The 23,394-nt window shown below is 39.5% G+C and overlaps 2 protein-coding genes across 3 annotated transcripts in view; one reads left to right on the forward strand and one right to left on the reverse strand.

Moving 5' to 3' along the window:
• The window catches only part of LOC103509862 (low-density lipoprotein receptor-related protein 2-like), a 132,143-nt gene extending 124,372 nt beyond the window's left edge, over positions 1-7,771 (forward strand). The window contains 10 exon segments of the mRNA XM_026823962.1: positions 110-283; positions 1,015-1,258; positions 3,000-3,166; positions 3,723-4,001; positions 4,599-4,840; positions 5,390-5,440; positions 5,637-5,831; positions 5,888-6,208; positions 6,655-7,060; positions 7,199-7,771. Of these exon segments, the coding sequence (XP_026679763.1) occupies positions 110-283; positions 1,015-1,258; positions 3,000-3,166; positions 3,723-4,001; positions 4,599-4,840; positions 5,390-5,440; positions 5,637-5,831; positions 5,888-6,208; positions 6,655-6,963 (1,982 nt within the window). The 3' untranslated portion in view covers positions 6,964-7,060; positions 7,199-7,771.
• A 10,198-nt stretch (positions 7,772-17,969) lies between these two features.
• Positions 17,970-21,697, reverse strand: LOC103509746 (trichohyalin-like). 2 transcript variants are annotated; one of them, XM_017444397.2, is made up of 5 exons: positions 21,447-21,697; positions 20,451-21,323; positions 20,107-20,361; positions 18,329-18,765; positions 17,970-18,224 (listed from the first exon to the last, which is right to left on the reverse strand). In XM_017444397.2, the coding sequence occupies exons 2-5, from the start codon at positions 21,316-21,318 to the stop codon at positions 18,012-18,014; spliced, it is 1,773 nt and encodes a 590-aa protein (XP_017299886.2). In that variant the 5' UTR covers positions 21,319-21,323; positions 21,447-21,697; the 3' UTR covers positions 17,970-18,011. The 2 variants fall into 2 exon arrangements, with proteins under 2 accessions (XP_017299886.2, XP_008472597.2); XM_008474375.2 differs by lacking the exon at positions 21,447-21,697 and having other exon boundaries at positions 17,970-18,308; positions 18,413-18,765; positions 20,451-21,419.
• Between the last annotated feature and the right edge of the window lie 1,697 nt (positions 21,698-23,394).

Raw genomic sequence — 23,394 nt, forward strand, 5'->3', positions numbered from 1 at the left:
TTTTAATCTAATAAAAAATAGCGAACCTATTTTTTTTATATATATATGTTCTAGAAATGTAAACCTTTTTTTACTCCGTAATTTAATTATTCTTATTATCTTCTTTCAGGTTTCGGTCAAGATCTCGGCATCAAGTCGATAGGCAAGCTGACCGCTATCGCTGTCGACTGGATAGCACACAATATCTATTGGACCGTATCAGACAGGTCTGGCAGTAAACCCAAAGGCAAAGTCATGGTGGCACACAACGATGGCAGATATAGACGCTCTCTAGTCAGTGAAAGTAAGTTAAAAAAAACAGTGATATCCCCCAAAAGAACACTTTTGCGTGAAAATTGAATGCCAAGATTTTTTTCTCTCTCTTTTACTAGCCCCTAAATATTGTCTTCATGATGTTGCTGCTGTAGCAAAATAAATTTTGCGCTTTAATGTTGCTAGATTTTTGGTTTGGTTTTTCTTGGGGTGCGGCACCTGTTGTTGATTTATGGAGGTTGCTTATAGAATTGACCACAGTGATATCCCCCAAAAGAACACTTTTGCGTGAAAATTGAATGCCAAGATTTTAGTGTTGCTAGATTTTTGGTCTAGTGTTTCTTGGGGTGCGGCACCTGTTGTTGATTTATGGAGGTTGCTTATAGAATTGACCCAAAAAGCATACGTAGATATAGTTATGGTATCTTTATGAGATTTTTTATTTTAAAGAGGTTTGATAGAGGGAACTGTAACTGCTAAGGTCTTATCTTCCCGAAAGCGAAGAGAGAAGGAAGACAGGATAGAAGAAATCCAGCCGTTCCGAGAACGAACCTTATCTGTTTGAGATAAAATCCGCCTCGAGCGGGAATCGAACCCGCTTAATGTGATTAATTTATTTCAATTCTCTGCCACTCAGATCTCGAATCGCCAAGCTCCATAGCGCTGGACCCGACACTGGGCAAAATGTTCTGGGCGGAAACAGGCGCCTCGCCGCGTATAGAGTCCGCATGGATGGACGGCTCCCACCGCTCTGCCACTCAGATCTCGAATCGCCAAGCTCCATAACGCTGGACCCGACACTGGGCAAAATGTTCTGGGCGGAAACAGGCGCCTCGCCGCGTATAGAGTCCGCATGGATGGACGGCTCCCACCGACGCTCGCTTGTGATGACCGGTGTGCGTCATCCCACCGGCCTAAGTGTGGACGCGGCCATGGACCATACACTGTATTGGGTGGACTCGAAACTGAACACGATCGAGAGCGTCCGACACGACGGACGAAACAGGTGAGACCAACACTCAACTGTATAATATAATTTTTAATATTTTATGTAACAATGCTAGTCAAGACCTCAGATTCTTGTAATCTGATTTTGTACTAATTTATTGTTTAAAAACCTATGGCATGTATTTTTTTAATTTAATGTACAAATAAAGGCTATTACTATTACTAATGCTAATCTTCTTCTTCTTCTTCGCTTTTTCCCGTGTTCAGACGGGGTCGGCGTTTTTCGTCAGCCTCTTATTCAGCCGTAACTAGGGTGTTTGCTTTGGGCTGACATTTGGTTTTGGCTACTAATTTTACGAGGGGATGCCCTTCGCACACAACCTTTGTTATTTCTTTAGCACGGGAAATTTCAGGCTGTTTAAAGTCCCCCAGCCAGACTAACCTGGTCTACTCCCTAGCAGTATAAAGAAGGTAGGTATATTCTATTCAAATTACTTATTCTATTCTAATCTCGACAATTTTCTCCTCTTTCTCCAGACAAACCATTCTCTCTGGCAGTGACAAACTACAGCACCCCATTTCTCTAGATGTATTTGAAAACAACATCTATTGGTTAGCGCGAGACACAGGCTCATTGTATAAACAGGATAAGTTTGGCCGAGGAGTGCCTGTACGTATGGTGTCGATCGATCGTGTCGACAAGGTGTTTTAGAGCTAGAGTGTGTAGGCTCGTATAGAACTAGACGTGCCCTTGAATCGGCTGAATCACTCGTACCCTGACAGGCCAATTTCAGGACTGTAGGGACTACAGAAAACGGATACTCACTCTCGTGGGAGAGGATAGGCTCTGTGAGCATTGTGGTGAACCTGACGATACTATTCTCGATGTGAGGACTAGAAGAACAATAAGTACAAGCACAAGTATAAGTACTGCATCCTATAACACAGGATGTGGATGTACATATTTGAGAACAACATACAATATCATAGAGGGGACTGTAACAGCTGAGATCTTATCATCCCGAAATCGAAGAGAGTAGGAGGACAGGATAGGAGAAGGCCAGCCATCCCGAGAACAAACTTTATCTGTTTAGGACAAAGTTTAGCCGGGTAGGAATCGTACCCGCGGTCTAGCGCTTACAAGGCAGACGCGCTACCAACCAACTAGGCTGGGTTTGTTGACAATTATGAAACACATATAAATAAAAAATATGGCCTTTTACACGAAGAGAAAAATTCCATTCTCCATCACAAAAATCCTTTCGTAGGACACTAAAACAAAACATCCTTTCATTTTCTTCATTGCTTTCAATGTACGAGTATTTTCAATTTTAGAAATTGTTAGGACACATTACAAAAATAAAAAATAAATAAATAACAATGCTAATCAAGACCTCAGATTCTTGTAATCTGATTTTGTACTAATTTATTGTTTAAAAACCTATGGCATGTATTATTTTCATTTAATGTACAAATAAAGGCTATTACTAACGCTAATCTTCTTCTTCGCTTTTTCCCGTGTACAGACGGGGTCGGCGTTTTTCGTCAGCCTCCCATTCAGCGGTAACTAGGGTGTTTGCTTTGGGCTGACATTTGGTTTTGGCTACTAATTGTACGAGTGGATGCCCTTCGCACACAACCTTTGTTATTTCTTTAGTTCAGGCTGTTTAAAGTCCCGCAGCCAGACTAACCTGGTCTACTCCCTATTTAACGTCCCTAGCAGTACAAAGAAGGTAGGTATATTCTATTCAAATTACTTATTCTATTCTAATCTCGACAAATTTCTCCTCTTTCTCCAGACAAACCATTCTCTCTGGCAGTGACAAACTACAGCACCCCATTTCTCTGGATGTATTTGAAAACAACATCTATTGGTTAGCGCGAGACACAGGCTCATTGTATAAACAGGATAAGTTTGGCCGAGGAGTGCCTGTACTTATCTCCAAAGATCTGGTCAATCCTTCAGGTGAGTCAATAAGCACAAGTACAGCATCCTATAACACAGGATGTGGATGTACATATTTGAGAACAACATACAATATCATAGAGGGAATTGTAACAACTGAGATCTTATCTTCCCGAAATCGAAGAGAATAGGAGGACAGGATAGGAGAAGGCCAGCCGTCCCGAGAACAAACTTTATCTGTTTAGGACAAAGTTTAGCCGGGTAGGAATCGTACCCGCGGTCTAGCGCTTACAAGGTAGACGCGCTACCAACCAACAAGGCTGGGTTTGTTGACAATTATGAAATACGTATAAATAAAAAATATGGCTATTTAAACGAAGAGAAAAATTCCATTCTCTATCACAAAAATCCTTTCATAGGACACTAAAACAAAACATCCTTTCATTTTCTTCATTGCTTTCAATGGACAAGTATTTTCAATTTTACAAATTGTTAGGACACATTACAAAAATAGAAATTAAATAATTTTCAATGTAGGTGTACGAATATTTATTGTATTTTCAACTTCAACACATTACAAAATATAATAAAAAAATATTTTTTTTCTCCCCCGCAGGTGTGAAAGCCTACCACGCGCAGCGGTACAACACCTCCGCGCCGAACCCCTGTTCCCAATCCCCCTGCTCGCACCTCTGTCTCGTCATCCCGGGCGGGTACCAGTGCGCCTGCCCGGAGAACGCTACCCCCAAGCTACCCGGAGTGGCGGAGATCAGATGCTCTGCCGCGGTGGAGAGGCCTCGGCCCCTACCCCGGGTGTGCCAGTGCCAGAACGGAGGCATGTGCGCCGAGTCCGAAACCGGCGATCTGACGTGCAACTGTCGACAGGACTTCGCAGGTAAGTCAAAGATCTTTTTATTGTATTTTACGAATGGGGAGTATGCCTATTAAATTGATAGGAAAAGAGAGAACAACGTAAGAAAAAACTAATGGCCGGGCCCATAATCCGTCCTGTGATCACAGTACTCTTTAGTTTGGTTCATTCAGTTTTGTCATATGTGTCAGAGGTTTGATAGAGGGAACTGCAGCTACTGAGGTCTCATCGTGTTGAATTCGAAGAGAGAAGAAAGACGGGATAGGAGAAAGCCAGCCGTTCCGAGAACGAACATTATCCCATCAGGATAAAATCCGCCCCGGGCGGCATGTGTCAGAGGTTTGATAGAGGGAACTGTAGCTACTGAGGTCTCATCGTGTTGAATTCGAAGAGAGAAGAAAGACGGGATAGGAGAAAGCTAGCCATTCTGAGAACGAACATTATCCGTTCAAGATAAATCCGCCCCGGGCGGGAATCGAACCCGCGGCCTAGCGCTTCCAGGGCAGACGCGCTACCAACCAAGCTAACTAGGCTGGCAATATTCTGAATTTACTTCCAGATATTTTTTTTTCTTTAGTTATTTACTGAGAAGTCTAATTTTCAATTCTCACTCAATTGCAGGCACATTCTGTGAGAACTACACGGGCATCGGGCAGGGTCTAACGCTGGGCCGCTCGTTGCTGTACATTCCCACCCTCCTCCTATTATTAGCGCTAGTGAGCGCGACTGTCTACTACGTGTGGCGCAAGAGACCGTTCGGAAAGACCATGGGAAGCGCGCTAAGCACGCAAAGCGTTTCGTTCCGACAGGGAACCAATGTGGAGTTTGGCGCGCCCGCGTTCAACAATGGCGCCAGTTTAGGCGTAAGTAGTTACTGTACTTATTGTTATTACTATCATTTTTTTATTTTTTACTTTCCATTACATTTACGTATTTTTTTATTTTTTTTTACTATTACCTAAGCTAATCTCTATGTAGCGGAGAGCAAAACGCATAGAGCAAGTTGAGGGAAGTGACGATTTCAAAGCACATAAAACTGAGAGCAAAAAGCTCAATGCTCTCCGCTCCACTCTGAGCCATCAGTTTCAAAGATTCCTTAAAGCTAGGATAGTGCCGACATTTTTGTGTAGGACACATCAAACCTCACATTAATATAATTGTCACCTCACGGTTTTTATTATTTTATTTATTCGGTTTTCTTTTAGACCTCTTTCATATTGAAAGTGTAGTTGCTAATAATTTTCTTACCACGCAGTAAAGTGTAAAGTTGAACTAAGACTGATCGATTTATTCTCTGACTTCACCATCACGTCCATTCATACAATTCATCATTCAAGTCGGTGCCTTACAGATACTTCACAGTTCCCTATAGAGCTCTCTCAAACTTACCTATTTTCTTCTAATAATTCCAGGAGCCATTGGACGTGGAATACAGCATGGCAGAATTCTGCCATCGCCATTCGGCCACAACTGAAGGCCCAACAACATTTTCACTGGGCTAAAATTCGTTCATAGCACCTAAAATTCTTTCGATCTAATTATAATCTTATCGTAGCTACCAAGCTTTACACAAAGCGTCGAAAAGTTCAAAAATCTAATCTTATATGTCCCGCGGCGCGCCGTCTAAAACCTAATTTGACCCTCTCTTTCTTCTTTCAGCTGACCATCGTCTATTCGAACGGCCCCGAGATTCGCGCCTACGAGACGCACAAGCGCCGTTTCCGTGACGTCATCTCTGACGAGAGGAGAATCGAAGCCCTAGACATTGACCCCGTAGACGAGATAATTTACTGGGTGGACTCCTACGATAGAAATATCAGGAGATCGTTCATGTTGGAAGCTCAGAAGGGACAGGTCCAAGCTGGTAAGTTCAAACATTTTGAGACACCCATTATTTAATTTCTGACGAGAGGACAATCGAAGCCGTGGACATTGACCCTGTAGACGAGATGATTTACTGGGTAGACTCCTACGATAGAAATATCAGGCGATCGTTCATGTTAGAAGCTCAGAAGGGAAAAGTGCAAGCTGGTAAGTTTGAACATTTTGAGACACCCATAGTAATTTCTGACGAGAGGAGAATCGAAGCCCTAGACATCGACCCCGTAGACGAGATAATTTACTGGGTGGACTCCTACGATAGAAACATCAGGAGATCGTTCATGTTGGAAGCTCAGAAGGGACAAGTGCAAGCTGGTAAGTTCAAACATTTTGAGACACCCATTGTAATGGTGATTTCCGGAGTTCTCTGGAGTTCAGAATCTTGGGAGCTCAAGCCTAGTGTGATACCCATTCGACCATGGAAATTGCTTTAGGAGTCTGTGTCGTAGCATGCTCATCCCGTAGTATGTTCCTCATCAGATGGTATTGAAGAGACGAGAACACCATCACCAGAAAGTAATCTGTGAATTTTCAGGGGGACAGTTCAAATAAGGATTTTTTCCTGTTAGGCGCTTTACGAGTGGATTCGAACACATCACATGCCTTCAGGCACACTCAATTTGTCAAGGGTCTAGGTTTACCTTGCCCTTGGGAACAATTTAATTTGAAGAAACCATTTAGTGATGAAAATTTGTAATGAAACAATAACTTGGAAAATAACTTTATCTGGTAGGTTGTTCCCATCGTTTTAAATAGGTTTATTATTAACAAAATAAAATTTATCTCTATCTTTCAGGTGCCAGCCGACATCAAAATGGAGTCCCCGCCTCCTCTCAGCGCAATCTTAGCGCCCTCTAGTATCATTCACTCGTCAGCTCCCAGCATACCCCACAACAAAATAAAATTCATCTCTATCTTTCAGGTGCCTGCCGACATCAAAATGGAGTCCCCGCCTCCTCTCAGCGCAATCTTAGCGCCCTCTAGTATCATTCACTCGTCAGCTCCCAGCATACCCCAGGTTAAACACCGGGAGCTAGAACCCGCGCAAGATACGGGCAAGGACACCCAGAAGCTGGTCGAAGAAGACGACCGGTCCGAGTGTTAACAGTCACGATAATCAAACAGGACTTTGTGTAGAATCGGGGTACAATCCGGATTTTATCCCGATTTTATCTTATTCCTAAACTCGGTGTAGAATCGGGGTAAAATTGGGATATTATCCCGATTTTATCCGATTTCCAACTTGGTCTAGAACTGGAACAGAATCGGGGTAGAATCCTGATTATATCTCGGATTTTATCCCGATTTTATCTTATTCCTAAACTCGGTGTAGAATCGAGGTAAAATTGGGATATTATCCCGATTTTATCCGATTTCCAACTTGGTCTAGAACTGGAACAGAATCGGGGTAGAATCCTGATTATATCCCGATTTTATCCTATTCCTAAACTCTGTGTAGACTTGAGATAAAATGGGGTTAGATGACCAATTCTGATTCGATTTTATCCTACTTTTAGACTGTTTATAAGCATAGCACTCGTCCTGTTTGATTATATGGGACAGTATTGAAGAGTCCGATTTTACTAAAGATTTAAATTAGATTTTAAGGACTGAAGCCAAAAGCCTTTTTAAAACTTTAAGTCCTGAGAGGAGAAGAGAAATTTTATGGAGGTCCAAGACCCATTCCCGATAATATTGAAGAGTTTATGAGTACTCAGAGTACCTACTGAATAGTTTTAACATGAGAACTGACGATTTAAAAAGAGAATTTAAAGAAAGTTTTGGTGTTGAAAAAGGATTTTTACCGAAGTTTTTTTGTGTTAGATTTGACAAATAAATATTATTATTTTCAAAACTGTATTGGCTGAAGAATTTTAGGATACTTTTTATGACTGAAAAACAGACGTTTGACGCTAAAAATGGAGTGTTAGATTTGACAAATTAATATTATTATTTTCAAAACTGTATTGGCTGAAGAATTTTAGGATACTTTTTATGACTGAAATCGAATCCCATGTATGACGCATTGGGAGGCAGTGGAGTCAGTGATAGTAGCGGCATCTATGAGGTAAGCAACGTTGGGCGTGGTGAAAAACCTGGATGGGTGACAATTCTCGACACTTAAAATAATATTATAAATGAATGGGTAAAAGGCAGAGCGGGCTAAGTCCAAAAATCGACTTTCTGAGTTATCTGTATCGTTGGAAAGAGTGCGAAAAGATCTACTTTTTATATATTAGTTGCGATTTCCACTTTAGTATCGTATTGAAATGAGAGCAAAAACAAAATGGCTATCTCTATTTAAACTTTAGCTAGTCCCAAACACTTTTTTTGGACTTGGTCCGCTCTGCCTATATTATAAATGAATTCTAAAATAATATTATAAATGAATGGGTAAAAGGCAGAGCGGGCTAAGTCTAAAAATCGACTTTCAGAGTTATCTATATCGTTGGAAAGAGTGGGAAAAGATCTTTTTATATTAGTTGCGATTTTCACTTTAGTATCGCATTGAAATGAGAGCAAAAACAAAATGGCTATCTCTATTTAAACTTTAGCTAGTCCCAAACACTTTTTTTGGACTTGGTCCGCTCTGCCTCTTAACCATTCAAATATCTACTTTATTGACACTGCCAGCGTAGGACTGGAAAGTCCCTGAAGTCCCTTTTTTTGCCGACCCTTGAACCGATAAGAGATTCGGATGATCTTCTTAAAATAAAAATTGATCGATGTTTGCATTGCTATTTTCAATTTGTCTACTTTATTGACACTGCCAGCGTAGGACTGAAAAGTCCCTGAAGTCCCTTTTTTGCCGACCCTTGAACCGATAAGAGATTCGGATGATCTTCTTAAAATAAAAATTGATCGATGTTTGCATTGCTATTTTCAATTTAGAGACCGTATAACAGACTTTGCATTGGCCACGGATATGGCAATCTTGAACACGTTCTTCAAGAAGGAGCAAAATCAGCTCATAACCTATGTGTTAGATTTGACAAATTAATATTATTATTTTCAAAACTGTATTGGCTGAAGAATTTTAGGATACTTTTTATGACTGAAAAACAGACGTTTGACGCTAAAAATGGACGTTAAATAATTGAATAATTATTTGAACTTAACAAAACATTTGATCAAACTTTAGGACTTTTTAGTCTTCGCTGACAGTAAAAATAAGGAATATTCAAGACTGTGAGGACTAGGCAGCCCCCTTACCAATCAGTCTTCTTTTATAATATGACACCCAAAGCAGTGATAAATTATCTGTAGTGCCTTCGGCCTTGTTAAAATTAATCTAATGTAGTATTGAGCAGTCTGATTGGGTAATCTTCATTTAAAGTCGACCAATTAAACGCTGATTAACTTTGATCTTTAACTGTGGCCCCGGACGTTAGTAAAGTATTAATCCAAAGTATTGCAATGAGAAGTCTAAAAAGTATTATTTTTACAAACAAAAAAGTATTATTAGATAATAATCTTTCCTTTTCCAGTAAATTATTTAAAGCAGTAGGTATTTTTGTTTCTTTTTGTTTAGGAGGTGTTCGTAAATAGATTTTTCGTTATTTGTTTTTTGTTTCTATATGAATGTTTTGTACAAATTTCACAATTTTTAGAAATCATTTTATTTAATTTTAGGTGTTCGAAAATATTTGACAAAAAAAAAAAAAAAAAAAAAAAAAATCTTGAAGAAAATTCAATTTTTAAAAGGTGCCTTTATTTTTCATATTAGGTTTTTATAATGCCTTTAATTATTTGTATCACAAATACCGTCCTCTTATATGTTTTTATATTGTTTATTTAGATTAGAGAGTATTTTATAAAAACAACCACTAAAACTGGTGCAATAAACAACTTGATTACCTACTTTCCCATTGGTGCTGGGATGAACAATTAATTGATTATTCTAAATTTCTTTATGAAATTCTTTACATTTTACCTATTTTTAGACCCATATCTGCAAAATAGTATTAGATTAGGGACATAATTTTATTATTTGTCTTGAATTTTTCTTGGGAAATAGAGCTTTATAAAAATATTGAAAGAGCTTTATGTTATTCATATTAAGTGCCTGATTATATTTCTTTTTTAATGTGTAGAAGAAAAAAAAAATCGATAACGACTTCAATTTGATATAACTTTAAATTAAATCCAAAACAATATTAAACGGTACTCTATTTGAAAAAGAAAATTTTCTACACTAAATAAAGAATATCAGAGTATTTTATTTTAATTGTGATTCAAATACTAAGTGTCAAAGTTAATAGGACATAATTTTATTATTAAATTTGTCTTGAATTTTTCTTGGGAAATAGAGCTTTATAAAAATATTAAAAGAGCTTTATGTTATTCATATTAAGTGCCTGATTATATTTCTTTTTTAATGTGTAGAAGAAAAAAATCTATAACGACTTCAATTTGATATAACTTTACATTAAATCCAAAACTATATTTAACTCTATTTTAAAAAGAAAATTTTCTGCACTAAATTAAAGAATATCAGAGTATTTTATTTTAATTGTGATTCAAATACTAAGTGTCAAAGTTAATAAAAAGGTACGAATTATAGATTCCACAACGTGTCACAAGTGGAACATCTGAGGACAAAGAGACATATAGGATGACATTAGGAGCTAGCAGTTTTGTTTAGACGTTTGGCAGGTAAACCCTTTCCCTTAAACCCTTTTTGTTTAAGCATTTGGTGGGGTAAACCCTTTCCCCCAATCCCCATCTCCCCAAACCCTTTTTGTTTAAACATTTGGTAGGGTAAACCCTTTACCCCAAGCCCCGAAGACTCTTTGATAAAGAGAAATAACAACGGAGGTCTTATCGTCCCGGAATCGAAGAGAGGAGGACAGGATAGGAGAAAACTAACTGTTCCGAGGACGCTATATGTTTAGGATAAAGTTTACCTCGGGCGGGATTCGAACCCGCGACCTAGAAGTAATTAGAAGTATGTAGGAAAGACTCTTTGATAAAGAGAAATAACAACGGAGGTCTTATCGTCCCGGAATCGAAGAGAGGAAGACAGGATAGGAGAAAACTAACTGTTCCGAGAACCCTATATGTTTAGGATAAAGTTTACCTCGGGCGGGATTCGAACCCGCGACCTAGAAGTAATTAGAAGTATGTAGGTAGTTAGGTACATATACCTAAGTGCGCTATTTAGAGTATTTAAACTGTCAGCTGAATTAAAAGTTAAAAGAAGTCATGCTGATTAGAAATCATTCCAAACTCCAAGGTTTTAGGGCGTAAAATTGTTTGTGTATTATCTTAATTTTTCCTCAACACATTGTCGTCTTGGTCAGAACAGGATACTTCCGCTCCAAGTGATCAATCCTAGCATTGAGCTTCTCAATCAGTACTTTCTTACAATCCTATGTGATTTTTATCGCCGAACCGAATGGTGCAACTTCCAACACTATTAGACTTAGGCCCGTAAAGTACAGTTTCAAAGTTACGGGTTCGATACTCCCCTGTGTGAAAGGATTTTACTAGTTTTTTTTTTTTATATAAATAGGCTTGTAAATAGTCAATTCTATGTATTTTTTTTATATATGAGGAACTCAATGGAGAAAGTTTGAGATGTATGCGACTCAAATTTGAGAATTTACATGCCTATTTATATATGTATCTTATATTATAAGAACGAGATCCATTCACAGTATAAAAACTAGTAAAATCCCTTCACACAGGAGAGTTCTACGGGTTAATATCCTATGGGAGACTTTTAGGTTGAACACTGTATAAATAAGCACAAAAGACAGAAGTCGTCTTTTAGTAGGAACCTAGCGAGGCAACTGCAAAAATAAGATAGATAAATCCCAAAATGTACTTGGAATACATTTTGGGAAAAGTCTACATCTTTTATTTCAAAATACTATTGATGCACAAAGTCGGAGCATTACAACCTTACAGCTAAAGAGTTACAACAGGACTAGCTAATCAGCTAATTATTATCATCTGAAACCAGTGGGAGACTAAAAGTCCGTTCACACTTGTCATTCGAAAAAAAAAAAAAATCGTGTCGCGTGTAGTGGGAACACTCCCATTTAAATTACATTGCCTACAAGAACATTCGGGGAAAAAAATCGGATGAAACACTGCTAAAGTAAGAACAAATAAATCCAATTCCAAGTACATTTTGGGAAAAGTCTACATCTTTTATTTCAAAATACTATTGATGCATAAAGTCTTGGGAGCATTACAACCTTACAGCTAAAGAGTTACAACAGGACTAGCTAATTATTATCTGAAACCAGTGGGAGACTAAAAGTCCGTTCACACTTGTCATTCGGAAAAAAAATCGTGTCGCGTGTAGTGGGAACACTCCCATTTAAATTACATTGCCTACAAGAACATTCGGGGAAAAAAATCGGATGAAACTCAGGACATGTGAGAACGGGCCTTTAGAGGTCTTACAAAAAGTGTGAGAAACCTTTCTTCAATCGACTCACGACCCAATCGATTTCTTCTTCGATTAATCGTTACTATCTCCGACTGGGAGAGACGTCATCATCCCTGGAGTCCCTGGACTATACTAATACCCGGGGCCACACTCAGAGGTTAAACTGTGATTACTTTTAATCTTGGATTAAGCAATCTAATTTCTTTTATTAAACTGTGATCAACTTTTAATCCCGAATTAAGCAATCTGATTGGTTGATTTATTTTTTTTTTAGCCAATCAGATTTGTTTAATTCAAGATTTTTTTTTTTTTTTTTTGAAAGAGATTAGACAGAGGGAACTGTAACAGCTAAGGTCTTATCGTCCCGAAATCGAAGAGAAAGAAAGACAGGATAGGAAAAGGCCAGCCGTTCCAAGAACGAACATTATCCCATGAGGATAAAATCCGCTGAACTAAAAATTAATTATAATTTAATTTTTGAGTGTGGTCCCGGCTATAATGGTTATAAATAAGTCTAAGTATACACCTATTTATGTATATAAAGTTGATATAAAATATGTTTCTTTTAAGATAATGTGGTCCTTTATAAGTAGGAGTTCTATACAGGGAGGTCCACAAGTCTAGCACAACCAATGGATCACTGAAGTTAAGCAACGCGTGGTTGGTATTCGGATAGGATATCATTTGGGCAATAGCGTTCTGGCACTTCTGGCTTTTCCCGGTCTCACTCTGGCTGGGTGAGGTAGGCCGGTACCAAATGGAAGGGTTCAACCCCCATTTCTAAAGATGTTAAAACTTTATATATGTACTAGCCGAAACCCGTCGCTTAAGGCATGGCCGTTCATGTCACTCATCCATTTAGTGGTCTAGCTCGGCGTAGCTTAATAAAAACGAACAGGAAATTACTTCGCTCCGGATTTCTGCTAGTAAATCCTTAAGGCATGGCCGTTCATGTCACCCATCCATTTAGTGGTCTTGTTTGGCGTAGCTTAACAAGAACGAACCGGAAAATAGCCTATAACCTTCACGGGAGTGCAAGCAATAAGTTGACAAAGTTTCATAGCAATCAAAGGAGCAGTTTGGCCAGGCATAAAGTTCGAACAAACAGACACACAAACACACACACAAACATTCATTTTTATATATTAGATTCCCTGGTAAGCCCGCAGCACCTCATCAGACAGTGGGGACACAGTAACCTATTAGGGAGTGGGGACCAAATATGACATTAACCAATTAGAGATTGAGGACTCAATTCAGAATAGTACCTCATTAGGGAACGAGAACCCACTATAGGGAAGGACCCATTAGGGAGTGGGAACCCTATTTAGGACGGTAACCCATTAAGGGGTGCGGACCCAATTCAAACAGTACGCCATTAAGGAGTGCAGACCAAATTTAGGACAGGTTCCTATCAGGGACTGAGGACCCACTATAGGGAAGGACCCATTAGGGAGAGGGGACCCAATTTGGGACAGGATATAGGTACGTACCCGAAGTGTCGCTTTTTCTGTTGATGTTGTTCGAGTTGTCTAGGTCTGCAGAATGTTCGGTCACATACATTACACGTGAGAGATTCGTCTGAAATCAAACAACAATATAATTAATTAAATATTTATATTATTCCTCTCTTTCTTCTTTTCCTTTTTCTTCTCTTCCTTTTCCTTCTCTTCCTTCTCCTCTTCTACGTACTATCCTTTTTCCTCTTCCCTTCTTATGTTTTTTCTTCACTTTTCTTTTTGTTGTTGTTATAGCGGTGTTGTTGCACCGAAGGGGTTGATGATCTCTATCCAAGATTACTTTGCCCGTCCCGAACCGCAGTCAACCATCATGAGGACCTGTTTTTTTCCTTTGAAGCATGATAAACCCTTTGTAACCTCCAGCTAGCCAGGCTGGTTAGGGATTCGTCTGAAATCAAACAACAATATAATTAATTAAAATATTTATATTATTCCTCTCTTTCTTCTTTTCCATTTTCTTCTCTTCCTTTTCCTCATTCCCTTCTCCTCTTCTACGTACTATCCTTTTTCCTCTTCCCTTCTTATGTGTTTTCTTCACTTTTCTTTTTGTTGTTGTTATAGCGGTGTAGCTGCACCGAGGGGAGTTGATGGTCTCTAGCCAAGAATCTTTGGCCCAAGATTACCTTGCCCGAACCCCAGTCAACCATCATGAGGACCTGTTTTTTTCCTTCGAGGCATGATAAACCCTTTGTAACCTCCAGCTAGCCAGGCTGGTTAGGGTTTGGCTGCTCTGATCCCTATTTACCCTATTTATAGTCCCACAGCAAGATACTGGTCTGCTCTCTGTTTAAGGTCCCCCAGCCCTTTTTCTTTCTTTTTTTTATGGCTTTATTTCATATTAACAATATTTTATTGTGTGAGAAGTTATTTCATTCAGCGTTGAAAAATATAACAAGTTTTTCAAAAACAGAAAAGAAAAAGATAATAATAAGAGATTCAATATTAAATCTTTTATTATTATCTTTTTCTTTTCTTTTTTTCACCATCTCTACTTCAGACTTTTATGGTTCAGCAGTGGTTCCTAAAATGTGGTCACAGAGTTGATTTCAGAACTTACCTTGTTTTTTTTTTCCCCCCAAGTGCAAGTACTGCTTGTTGCATTGAATTTCTAAATAACAGGCGTTACCTTCTTAGACTCAATTCGACTTTTTGAGCACTGGTTAACTCGTTTTAATGGAGGTAACAGGACTATTGACAAATAAGAATGTGAATAGTCAATCCTATGCCCCCCAAGTGCAAGTACTGCTTGTTGCATTGAATTTCTAAATAACAGGCGTTACCTTCTTAGACTCAGCAATTCGACTTTTTGAGCACTGGTTAACTCGTTTTAATGGAGGTAACAGGACTATTGACAAATAAGCATGTGAATAGTCAATCCTATGTGATTTTTAACGCCGAACCGAATGGTGCAACTTCCAACACTATTAGACTTAGGCCCGTAAAGTACAGTTTCAAAGTTACGGGTTCGATACTCCCCTGTGTGAAAGGATTTTACTAGTTTTTTTTTTATAAATAGGCTTGTAAATGGTCAATTCTATGTATTTTTTTTATATATAATATATATATAATTATATATGAGGAACTCAATGGAGAAAGTTTGAGATGTATTCGACTCAAATTTGAGAATTTACATGCCTATTTATATACCTATGTAAATAATATAAAAACTAGTAAAATCCCTTCACACAGGAGAGTTCTACGGGTTAATATCCTATGGGACACTTTTAGGTTGAACACTGTATAAATAAGCACAAAAGACAGAAGTCGTCTTTTAGTAGGAATCTAGCGAGGCAACTGCTAAAGTAAGAACAAATAAATCCAATTCCAAGTACATTTTGGGAAAAGTCTACATCTTTTATTTCAAAATACTATTGATGCATAAAGTCTTGGGAGCATTACAACCTTACAGCTAAAGAGTTACAACAGGACTAGCTAATTATTATCTGAAACCAGTGGGAGACTAAAAGTCCGTTCACACTTGTCATTCGAAAAAAAAAAAAAATCGTGTCGCGTGTAGTGGGAACACTCCCATTTAAATTACATTGCCTACAAGAACATTCGGGGAAAAAAATCGGATGAAACTCAGGACATGTGAGAACGGGCCTTTAGAGGTCTTACAAAAAGTGTGAGAAACCTTTCTTCAATCGACTCACGACCCAATCGATTTCTTCTTCGATTAATCGTTACTATCTCCGACTGGGAGAGACGTCATCATCCCTGGACTATACTAATAGCCGGGGCCACACTCAGAGGTTAAACTGTGATTAACTTTTAATCCTGAATTAAGCAGTCTGATTGGTTTATTTTTTTTTTTTTTTTAGCCTAACAGATTTGTTTAATTCAAGGTTTTTTTTTCTTTTTGAAAGAGATTAGACAGAGGGAACTCTAACAGCTAAGGTCTTATCGTCCCGAAATCGAAGAGAAAGAAAGACAGGATAGGAAAAGGCCAGCCGTTCCAAGAAGCCAAGAACGAACATTATCCCATATGAGTATAAAATCCGCTGAATTAAAAATTAATTATAATTTAATTTTTGAGTGTGTCCCGGCTATGATGGTTATAAATAAGTCTAAGTATACACCTACCTATGTATATAAAGTTGATATAAAATATGTTTCTTTTAAGATAATGTGGTCCTTTATAAGTAGGAGTTCTATACAGGGAGGTCCACAAGTCTAGCACAACCAATGGATCACTGAAGTTAAGCAACGCGTGGTTGATATTCGGATAGGAGATCATTTGGGCAATAGCGTTCTGGCACTTCTGGCTTTTCCCGGTCTCACTCTGGCTGGGTGAGGTAGGCCGGTAGGTTGTTGCCAAATGGAAGGGTTCAAACCCCATTTCTAAAGATGTTAAAACTTTACATATGTACTAGCCGAAACCCGTCGCTTCGTTCCGGATTTCTGCTAGTAAATCCTTAAGGCATGGCCGTTCATGTCACCCATCCATTTAGTGGTCTTGCTCGGCGTAGCTTAACAAAAACGAACCGGAAATTAGCCTATAACCTTCACGGGAGTGCAAGCAATAGGTTGACAAAGTTTCATAGCAATCAAATGAGCGGTAGTACCTACGTTAACAACAACGATAAACAAAATAAAAATGGCGTCCTGCCAAAGGGAAACAAACTCAATTCCGGCTGGTAGTCGAACCTGCGACCCCATGATTGGCATCCCAACAGCCCTAACTAGCTACTTCATTATTCCTTCACCAATCTCACCCTTTTTCCAAATTTCCAAATAATTTCCAAATAATCACTTTATTTCTTCACCGGGACTTATTTTCTACCACAGATATACATACCTACCAACGTAACTAACAAACAGTTTTCCAGATATGTAGTATAAACAATGAAACAATCAAACTCCTGCAATTTCTTCCATTCTTTGGTCCACCATCTTAAATTGTCCACCATCATGGCGGATTTGTTTACAAAAGTCACTGGATTTTCTTCGCCATCAGTCCTACAAATCAAACTCCCGCCATTTCCTCCATTCTCTGGTCCGTCATTTTGAAACATCCGCCACGTTGAATTGTCCGCCATTTTGTTTACAAGAGTCTCTCCATTTCTTCGCCCAATTCATCACAGCTGTCGTCTTCTTCGTCAGTCCTACTGGAACAATGCAGCGACACCATTTCGTCGCCTGACCAGTGCTCGAATTCTGCCTTGTGGTGTTCCAGCGCCATCAGACTTTGGAACAGCGTGTCACAAGTGGAACATCTGAGGACAAAGAGACATATAGGATGACATTAGGAGCTAGCAGTTTTGTTTAGACCTTTGGTAGGTAAACACTTTCCCTTAAACCCTTTTTGTTTAAGCATTTGGTGGGGTAAACCCTTTCCCCCAATCCCCATCTCCCCAAACCCTTTTTGTTTAAACATTTGGTAGGGTAAACCCTTTACCCCAAGCCCCAAAGACTCTTTGATAAAGAGAAATAACAACGGAGGTCTTATCGTCCCGGAATCGAAGAGAGGAAGACAGGATAGGAGAAAACTAACTGTTCCGAGAACCCTATATGTTTAGGATAAAGTTTACCTCGGGCGGGATTCGAACCCGCGACCTAGAAGTAATTAGAAGTATGTAGGTAGTTAGGTACATATACCTAAGTGCGCTATTTAGAGTATTTAAACTGTCAGCTGAATTAAAAGTTAAAATAAGTCATGCTGATTAGAAATCATTCCAAACTCCAAGGTTTTAGGGCGTAAAATTGTTTGTGTATTATCTTAATTTTTCCTCAACACATTGTCGTCTTGGTCAGAACAGGATACTTCCGCTCCAAGTGATCAATCCTAGCATTGAGCTTCTCAATCAGTACTTTCTTATCCTCAAACTCCTCTCTCTTCAGCTTAATACCCTTCGTCACACTCTTCAAAGTCCTTTTAAGTCTACTTTCGTTCGTCTCTTGGAGGGTCCGCTTCTCTTCACACTTCGCCAACATGGCTTTCAGTTCGCACGCTTCCGCTTTGATGATGAGGCGATGGATTTTCCGTTTCTGAAGTTCCTTTTGAAGGACTTCCAGGGATCGCTTGATGTTGCCAACATGGCTTTTAGTTCGCACGCTTCCGCTTTGATGATGAGGCGATGGATTTTCCGTTTCTGAAGTTCCTTTTGAAGGACTTCCAGGGATCGCTTGATGTCCGCTTCGCGCATCTTCACGAGTCTGCCCTGGTTGCGACATTTCTTCTCAACGTTTCGCCTGTCTGCCAGGACGTCCGTTAGGTCTTCGTACTGTTCCCGAATTTCCTCGTTCGCTTCGTCTCGCAACATCTCCGAGAGGTCCATCTTTGACGGATCTGTCAGGGACTTCATCTCGCTCTCCAGCTTGTAGATGGTCTCCTGTTGTTCCTGCAGCTTTCGCAAGAGGTTGGTGTACGTGTGCCGCTCCCGGTCGCTCTTGGCCATGCGTTGGATAGCGGTCAGTTTGTCGGCGTGCGAGCGTCTCTTGCGTTTACACTCGTCCAGGTTGAACTTTTCGCAGTCGAGTAGGTCTGCAAGGATGGGAAACAAGAGATGATGAATAGATAGAATGGATTTTTTCAAAGGTTTCATAGAGGGAACTGTAACTACTGAGGTCTTTTCGTCCGAAATCGAAGAGAGAAGGACAGGATAAGGAGAAAGCCAACCGTTCCAGGAATGAACATCGAGTAGGTCTGCAAGGATGGGAAACAAGAGATGATGAATAGATAGAATGGATTTTTTCAAAGGTTTCATACAGGGAACTGTAACTACTGAGGTCTTTTCGTCCGAAATCGAAGAGAGAAGGACAGGATAAGGAGAAAGCCAACCGTTCCAGGAATGAACCCCATGTGTTTAGGATAAAAACCGCCCTAGGCAGAATGAAATTTGATTTGGTGTTATGTCATCCGGCATTATTGAATGGATGAGCCTGTAAATCCTATACAGTAGATAGAGCGGGGGTTTATCCGTCGGATTATGTTGCTATTGAGTTCAATACTGGATAATTCGACTTGGTAAGCCTGGATAATCCTTAGACGCCTTAGAGCTTTCTCAAGTTGTCTAACTTGTTGAATGTGTGTTCTCCTAAGTGTATTCGTAAGTACGGGGGTTTATCCGTCGGATTATGTTGGTATTGAGTTCAATACTGGATAAGCCTGGATAATCCTTAGACGCCTTAGAGCTTTCTCAAGTTGTCTAACTTGTTGAATGTGTGTTCTCCTAAGTGTATTCGTAAGTATAGTTAAGGTGTAATGCGAGGGATAAAGTTGATTCCTTTACCAATTGTACCGTACCGATTTCTTTTGATAACCTGGAATTCCTAAGGTTGACATCAGTCTTTTAATGTCCCATCTCGAAGCAATGAAAAAGCCCCATCTCGTGGGGATTCTCTGTTTTGTGTAGTGTTCACCCCGTATCCAGAATTCCTGAAAATACATCGTAATTTAACAGCAAAATAACATTTCCTATGTTTTCTAAACGGGATACTGTGTCAAGTAGAAATCTAGAAATGTCCCATCTCGAAGCAATGAAAAAGCCCCATCTCGTGGGGATTCTCTGTTTTGTGTAGTGTTCACCCCGTATCCTGAATTCCTGGAAATACATCGTAATTTAACAGCAAAATAACATTTCCTATGTTTTCTAAACGGGATACTGTGTCAAGTAGAAATCTAGAAATATAATGTTATGTCCCATCTCGAAGCAATGAAAAAGCCCCATCTCGTGGGGATTCTCTGTTTTGTGTAGTGTTCACCCCGTATCCAGAATTCCTGAAAATACATCGTAATTTAACAGCAAAATAACATTTCCTATGTTTTCTAAACGGGATACTGTGTCAAGTAGAAATCTAGAAATATAATGTGAAAATTGTTTACCTGTGTTCTTGCAACACAATGTCATACGGTCCCTCTCCTTGCTCCTATCACCCGTTGCCTTTCTCATCAAAGTCAATCCCTCTAGATTTTCATTCAAAGATTCCTCCGACTGATACCGACCTAAATCCAGAAACTTTTTAATACTTTGCACAATATCCGCGTCTTTATCTGCAGAATCTTCCGGCCTTTTATTGGCCTTTTCAAGTTTAGCGAAATAGTTCAATCGATTCTCGATATCCTTATCCTCCTCTTCATCTTGAATTTCTCGTTCCAGTCTTTCCAATTCCTTCATTCGCAGGATTTTATCGTTCAATCGTTTTCGATATCCTTATCCTCCTCTTCATCTTGAATTTCTCGTTCCAGTCTTTCCAATTCCTTCATTCGCAGGATTTTATCGTTCAATCGTTTCGTATATTCTTTAACGAACTCACTCGCTCGACTATCTGGGGGCTTGATCTCACTAACGTCCTCGAATGTGACTTGTTTGCTTTTTCTCTTATCCGTAAGTTTCCCTTCTAGCTTTTCGTGGAGTCTCTCTTGCAACTTTTCGTTTGCCTCGTTGATTCTACACAACTGGATCTGCCGGTCTCGAAGTTTTGCTTTGAGCGCGTCTACCAGTTTACTCTTCTCTGACAACTGCTCGTAACAATCTCTACTCTGCTGAATAATCTGCTTTTCTCGTTCTTCAGGTGATAGTTCGTCTGGTGCATCCTCAGGTGTGTTTCCTCTCTCTATTTTGTATTTGTTGAGAGTGTTGGGACCTACCCGAGGTGTTGTGTCGTGGCCGAAATGAACATTGCCCGTCTTGGCAAGCGGTAAAAATATCTTCGGCACTTTGCTGAGTATCCCAATCCCTTCATTTGGTATCGGATCAATGCTGTACCTCTCAGCCTCATGTTTGTTCAACTCGATAAGTTCCGTTTCAACAAGAGATAGTCCCATGAGCCCAACCAACTTTTTGGTGCTGTCGTCAAAGTCTTTGACCGTGTTGACCAATTCGGTTTGCAACTGTCTCAGCACATCGTTATCGTCTTCGGACAGCTCTCCATTGTCGTTCATCGTTTGTAAGAGACGGATTCGTTCCCGAATTTTCTCGATTTGGATATTCAGGAATTCGGAGTGTCTTCGAATCGTGTCCATTTCTTCGACGAAGGTTTCATTTTTGAGCGGATCAGTGGGGACTGCTGGGGCAGGCGCTTTTTTAGGTCCCATTATGCCTTGTACGTCACTGATGGGATTTTTTACTGTTGTGTCTAGGCCTGTGATATCCAATTGACTATTGATATTATCACACAACTTTGTGATTATTTCATCTGAATTTGTGGTTGGTCCCATTATGCCTTATACGCCGCTGATGGGATTTTTTTATTGTTGTGTCTAGGCCTGTGATATCAAATTGACTATTGATATTATCACACAACTTTGTAATTATTTCATCTGAATTTGTGATTCTTTTGTTGTATCGAGTATGTTTGATCCCTTGACTTGCAGTTTTGTAGTTTTGAGTGATTACTATGAAATTTTAGAAGGAAGAAGTGCTTACGTATATGTACAAGTATGGTAGGATGCGATTTCCTCCTAATTTACTCCATATAATAAACAATTAGCCGGCCTTTTTTTTTTTGCAAAGCATGAATTTTTACTTTCTATTTTTATGGTGAATACCTATTCGCAATAGGTACAATATTATGAAAGAACAATAATAGAAAGTAAAACAAATAACAATATTGCGAACTAAGTTAGATGAAAGGAGTTGGGGAATGGGGTGGAAGTGCAGGACGCTATTAGGGACTTTAGGGGATGAGGACCCAAGGACAGAGAGTGGGGATACAGCTTGAGGCAAAAGTCAGGACCCCATTAGGGAGTGAGGACCCAAATCAGGACAGCTCCTCATCAGACAGTGGGGACACAGTAACCTATTAGGGAGTGGGGACCAAATTTAAGACATTAACCAATTAGAGGTTGAGGACTCAATTCAGAATAGTACCTCATTAGGGAACAAGAACCCACTGTAGGGAAGGACCCATTAGGGAATGGGGACCAAATTAGGACCCATCAGGGAGTACGAACCCTATTTAGGACGGTAACCCATTAAGGGGTGCGGACCCAATTCAAACAGTACGCCATTAAGGAGTGCAGACCAAATTTAGGACAGAAAGAGGGAATAACTAGAAAAAGACAGACAGATGGATCAGGAAGAAAGAGAGAGAGAGAGAGAGAGAAAGAGGAAAGTCAGGAAAAATAGCTACAAAGATAATAGAGATTGATATCCTAACTTCATATATGAGCAAGACAAGGATGAAGAATAACACGGGGAGAGAGAGAGAGGAAAGAGAGAGAGATATTACAATGAATGGACGTTATTTTGATAATTACAAGGAACAATCATAAAGGACGGGTTAATACAAAATTAATTCACATTTACGCCGCTGATGGAATTTTTACTGTTGTGTCTAGGCCTGTGATATCCAATTGACTATTGATATTATCACACAACTTTGTGATTATTTCATCTGAATTTGTGGTTCTTTTGTTGTATCGAGTATGTTTGATCCCTTGACTTGCAGTTTAGTAGTTTTGAGTGATTACTATGAAATTTTAGAAGGAAGAAGTGCTTACGTATATGTACAAGTATGGTAGGATGGGATTTCCTCCTAATTTACTCCATATAATAAACAATTAGCCGGCCTTTTTTTGCAAAGCATGAATTTTTTATGATGAATACCTATTCGCAATAGGTACAATGTTATGAAAGAAGAATAATAGAAAGTAAAACAAATAACAATATTGCAAATTAAGTTAGATGAAAGGGGTTGGGGAATGGGGGGGAAGTGCAGGACGCTATTAGGGACTTTAGGGGATGAGGACCCAAGGACAGAGAGTGGGGACACAACTTGAGGCAAAAGTCAGGACCCCATTAGGGAGTGAGGACCCAAATTAGGACAGCACCTCACAATGGATCACTGAAGTTAAGCAACGCGTGGTTGATATTCGGATAGGAGATCATTTGGGCAATAGCGTTCTGGCACTTCTGGCTTTTCCCGGTCTCACTCTGGCTGGGTGAGGTAGGCCGGTAGGTTGTTGCCAAATGGAAGGGTTCAAACCCCATTTCTAAAGATGTTAAAACTTTACATATGTACTAGCCGAAACCCGTCGCTTCGTTCCGGATTTCTGCTAGTAAATCCTTAAGGCATGGCCGTTCATGTCACCCATCCATTTAGTGGTCTTGCTCGGCGTAGCTTAACAAAAACGAACCGGAAATTAGCCTATAACCTTCACGGGAGTGCA

The sequence above is a fragment of the Diaphorina citri genome, unplaced genomic scaffold, assembly GCF_000475195.1.
Source record: "Diaphorina citri unplaced genomic scaffold, Diaci psyllid genome assembly version 1.1 scaffold24, whole genome shotgun sequence".
Classification (NCBI taxonomy): Eukaryota; Metazoa; Arthropoda; class Insecta; order Hemiptera; family Psyllidae; genus Diaphorina; species Diaphorina citri.

Coding starts and splice junctions, on each gene's coding strand:
- LOC103509746 (XM_017444397.2), bottom strand. CDS start 21,318: ATGGGACCTAAAAAAGCGCCTGCCCCAGCAGTCCCCACTGATCCGCTC. Junction 18,766..20,106: donor ATTGTGTTGCAAGAACACAG/GTAAACAATTTT, acceptor CCATCCTTGCAG/ACCTACTCGACTGCGAAAAG. Junction 18,225..18,328: donor TCAAAGCGGAAGCGTGCGAA/CTAAAAGCCATG, acceptor GAAGCGTGCGAA/CTGAAAGCCATGTTGGCGAA.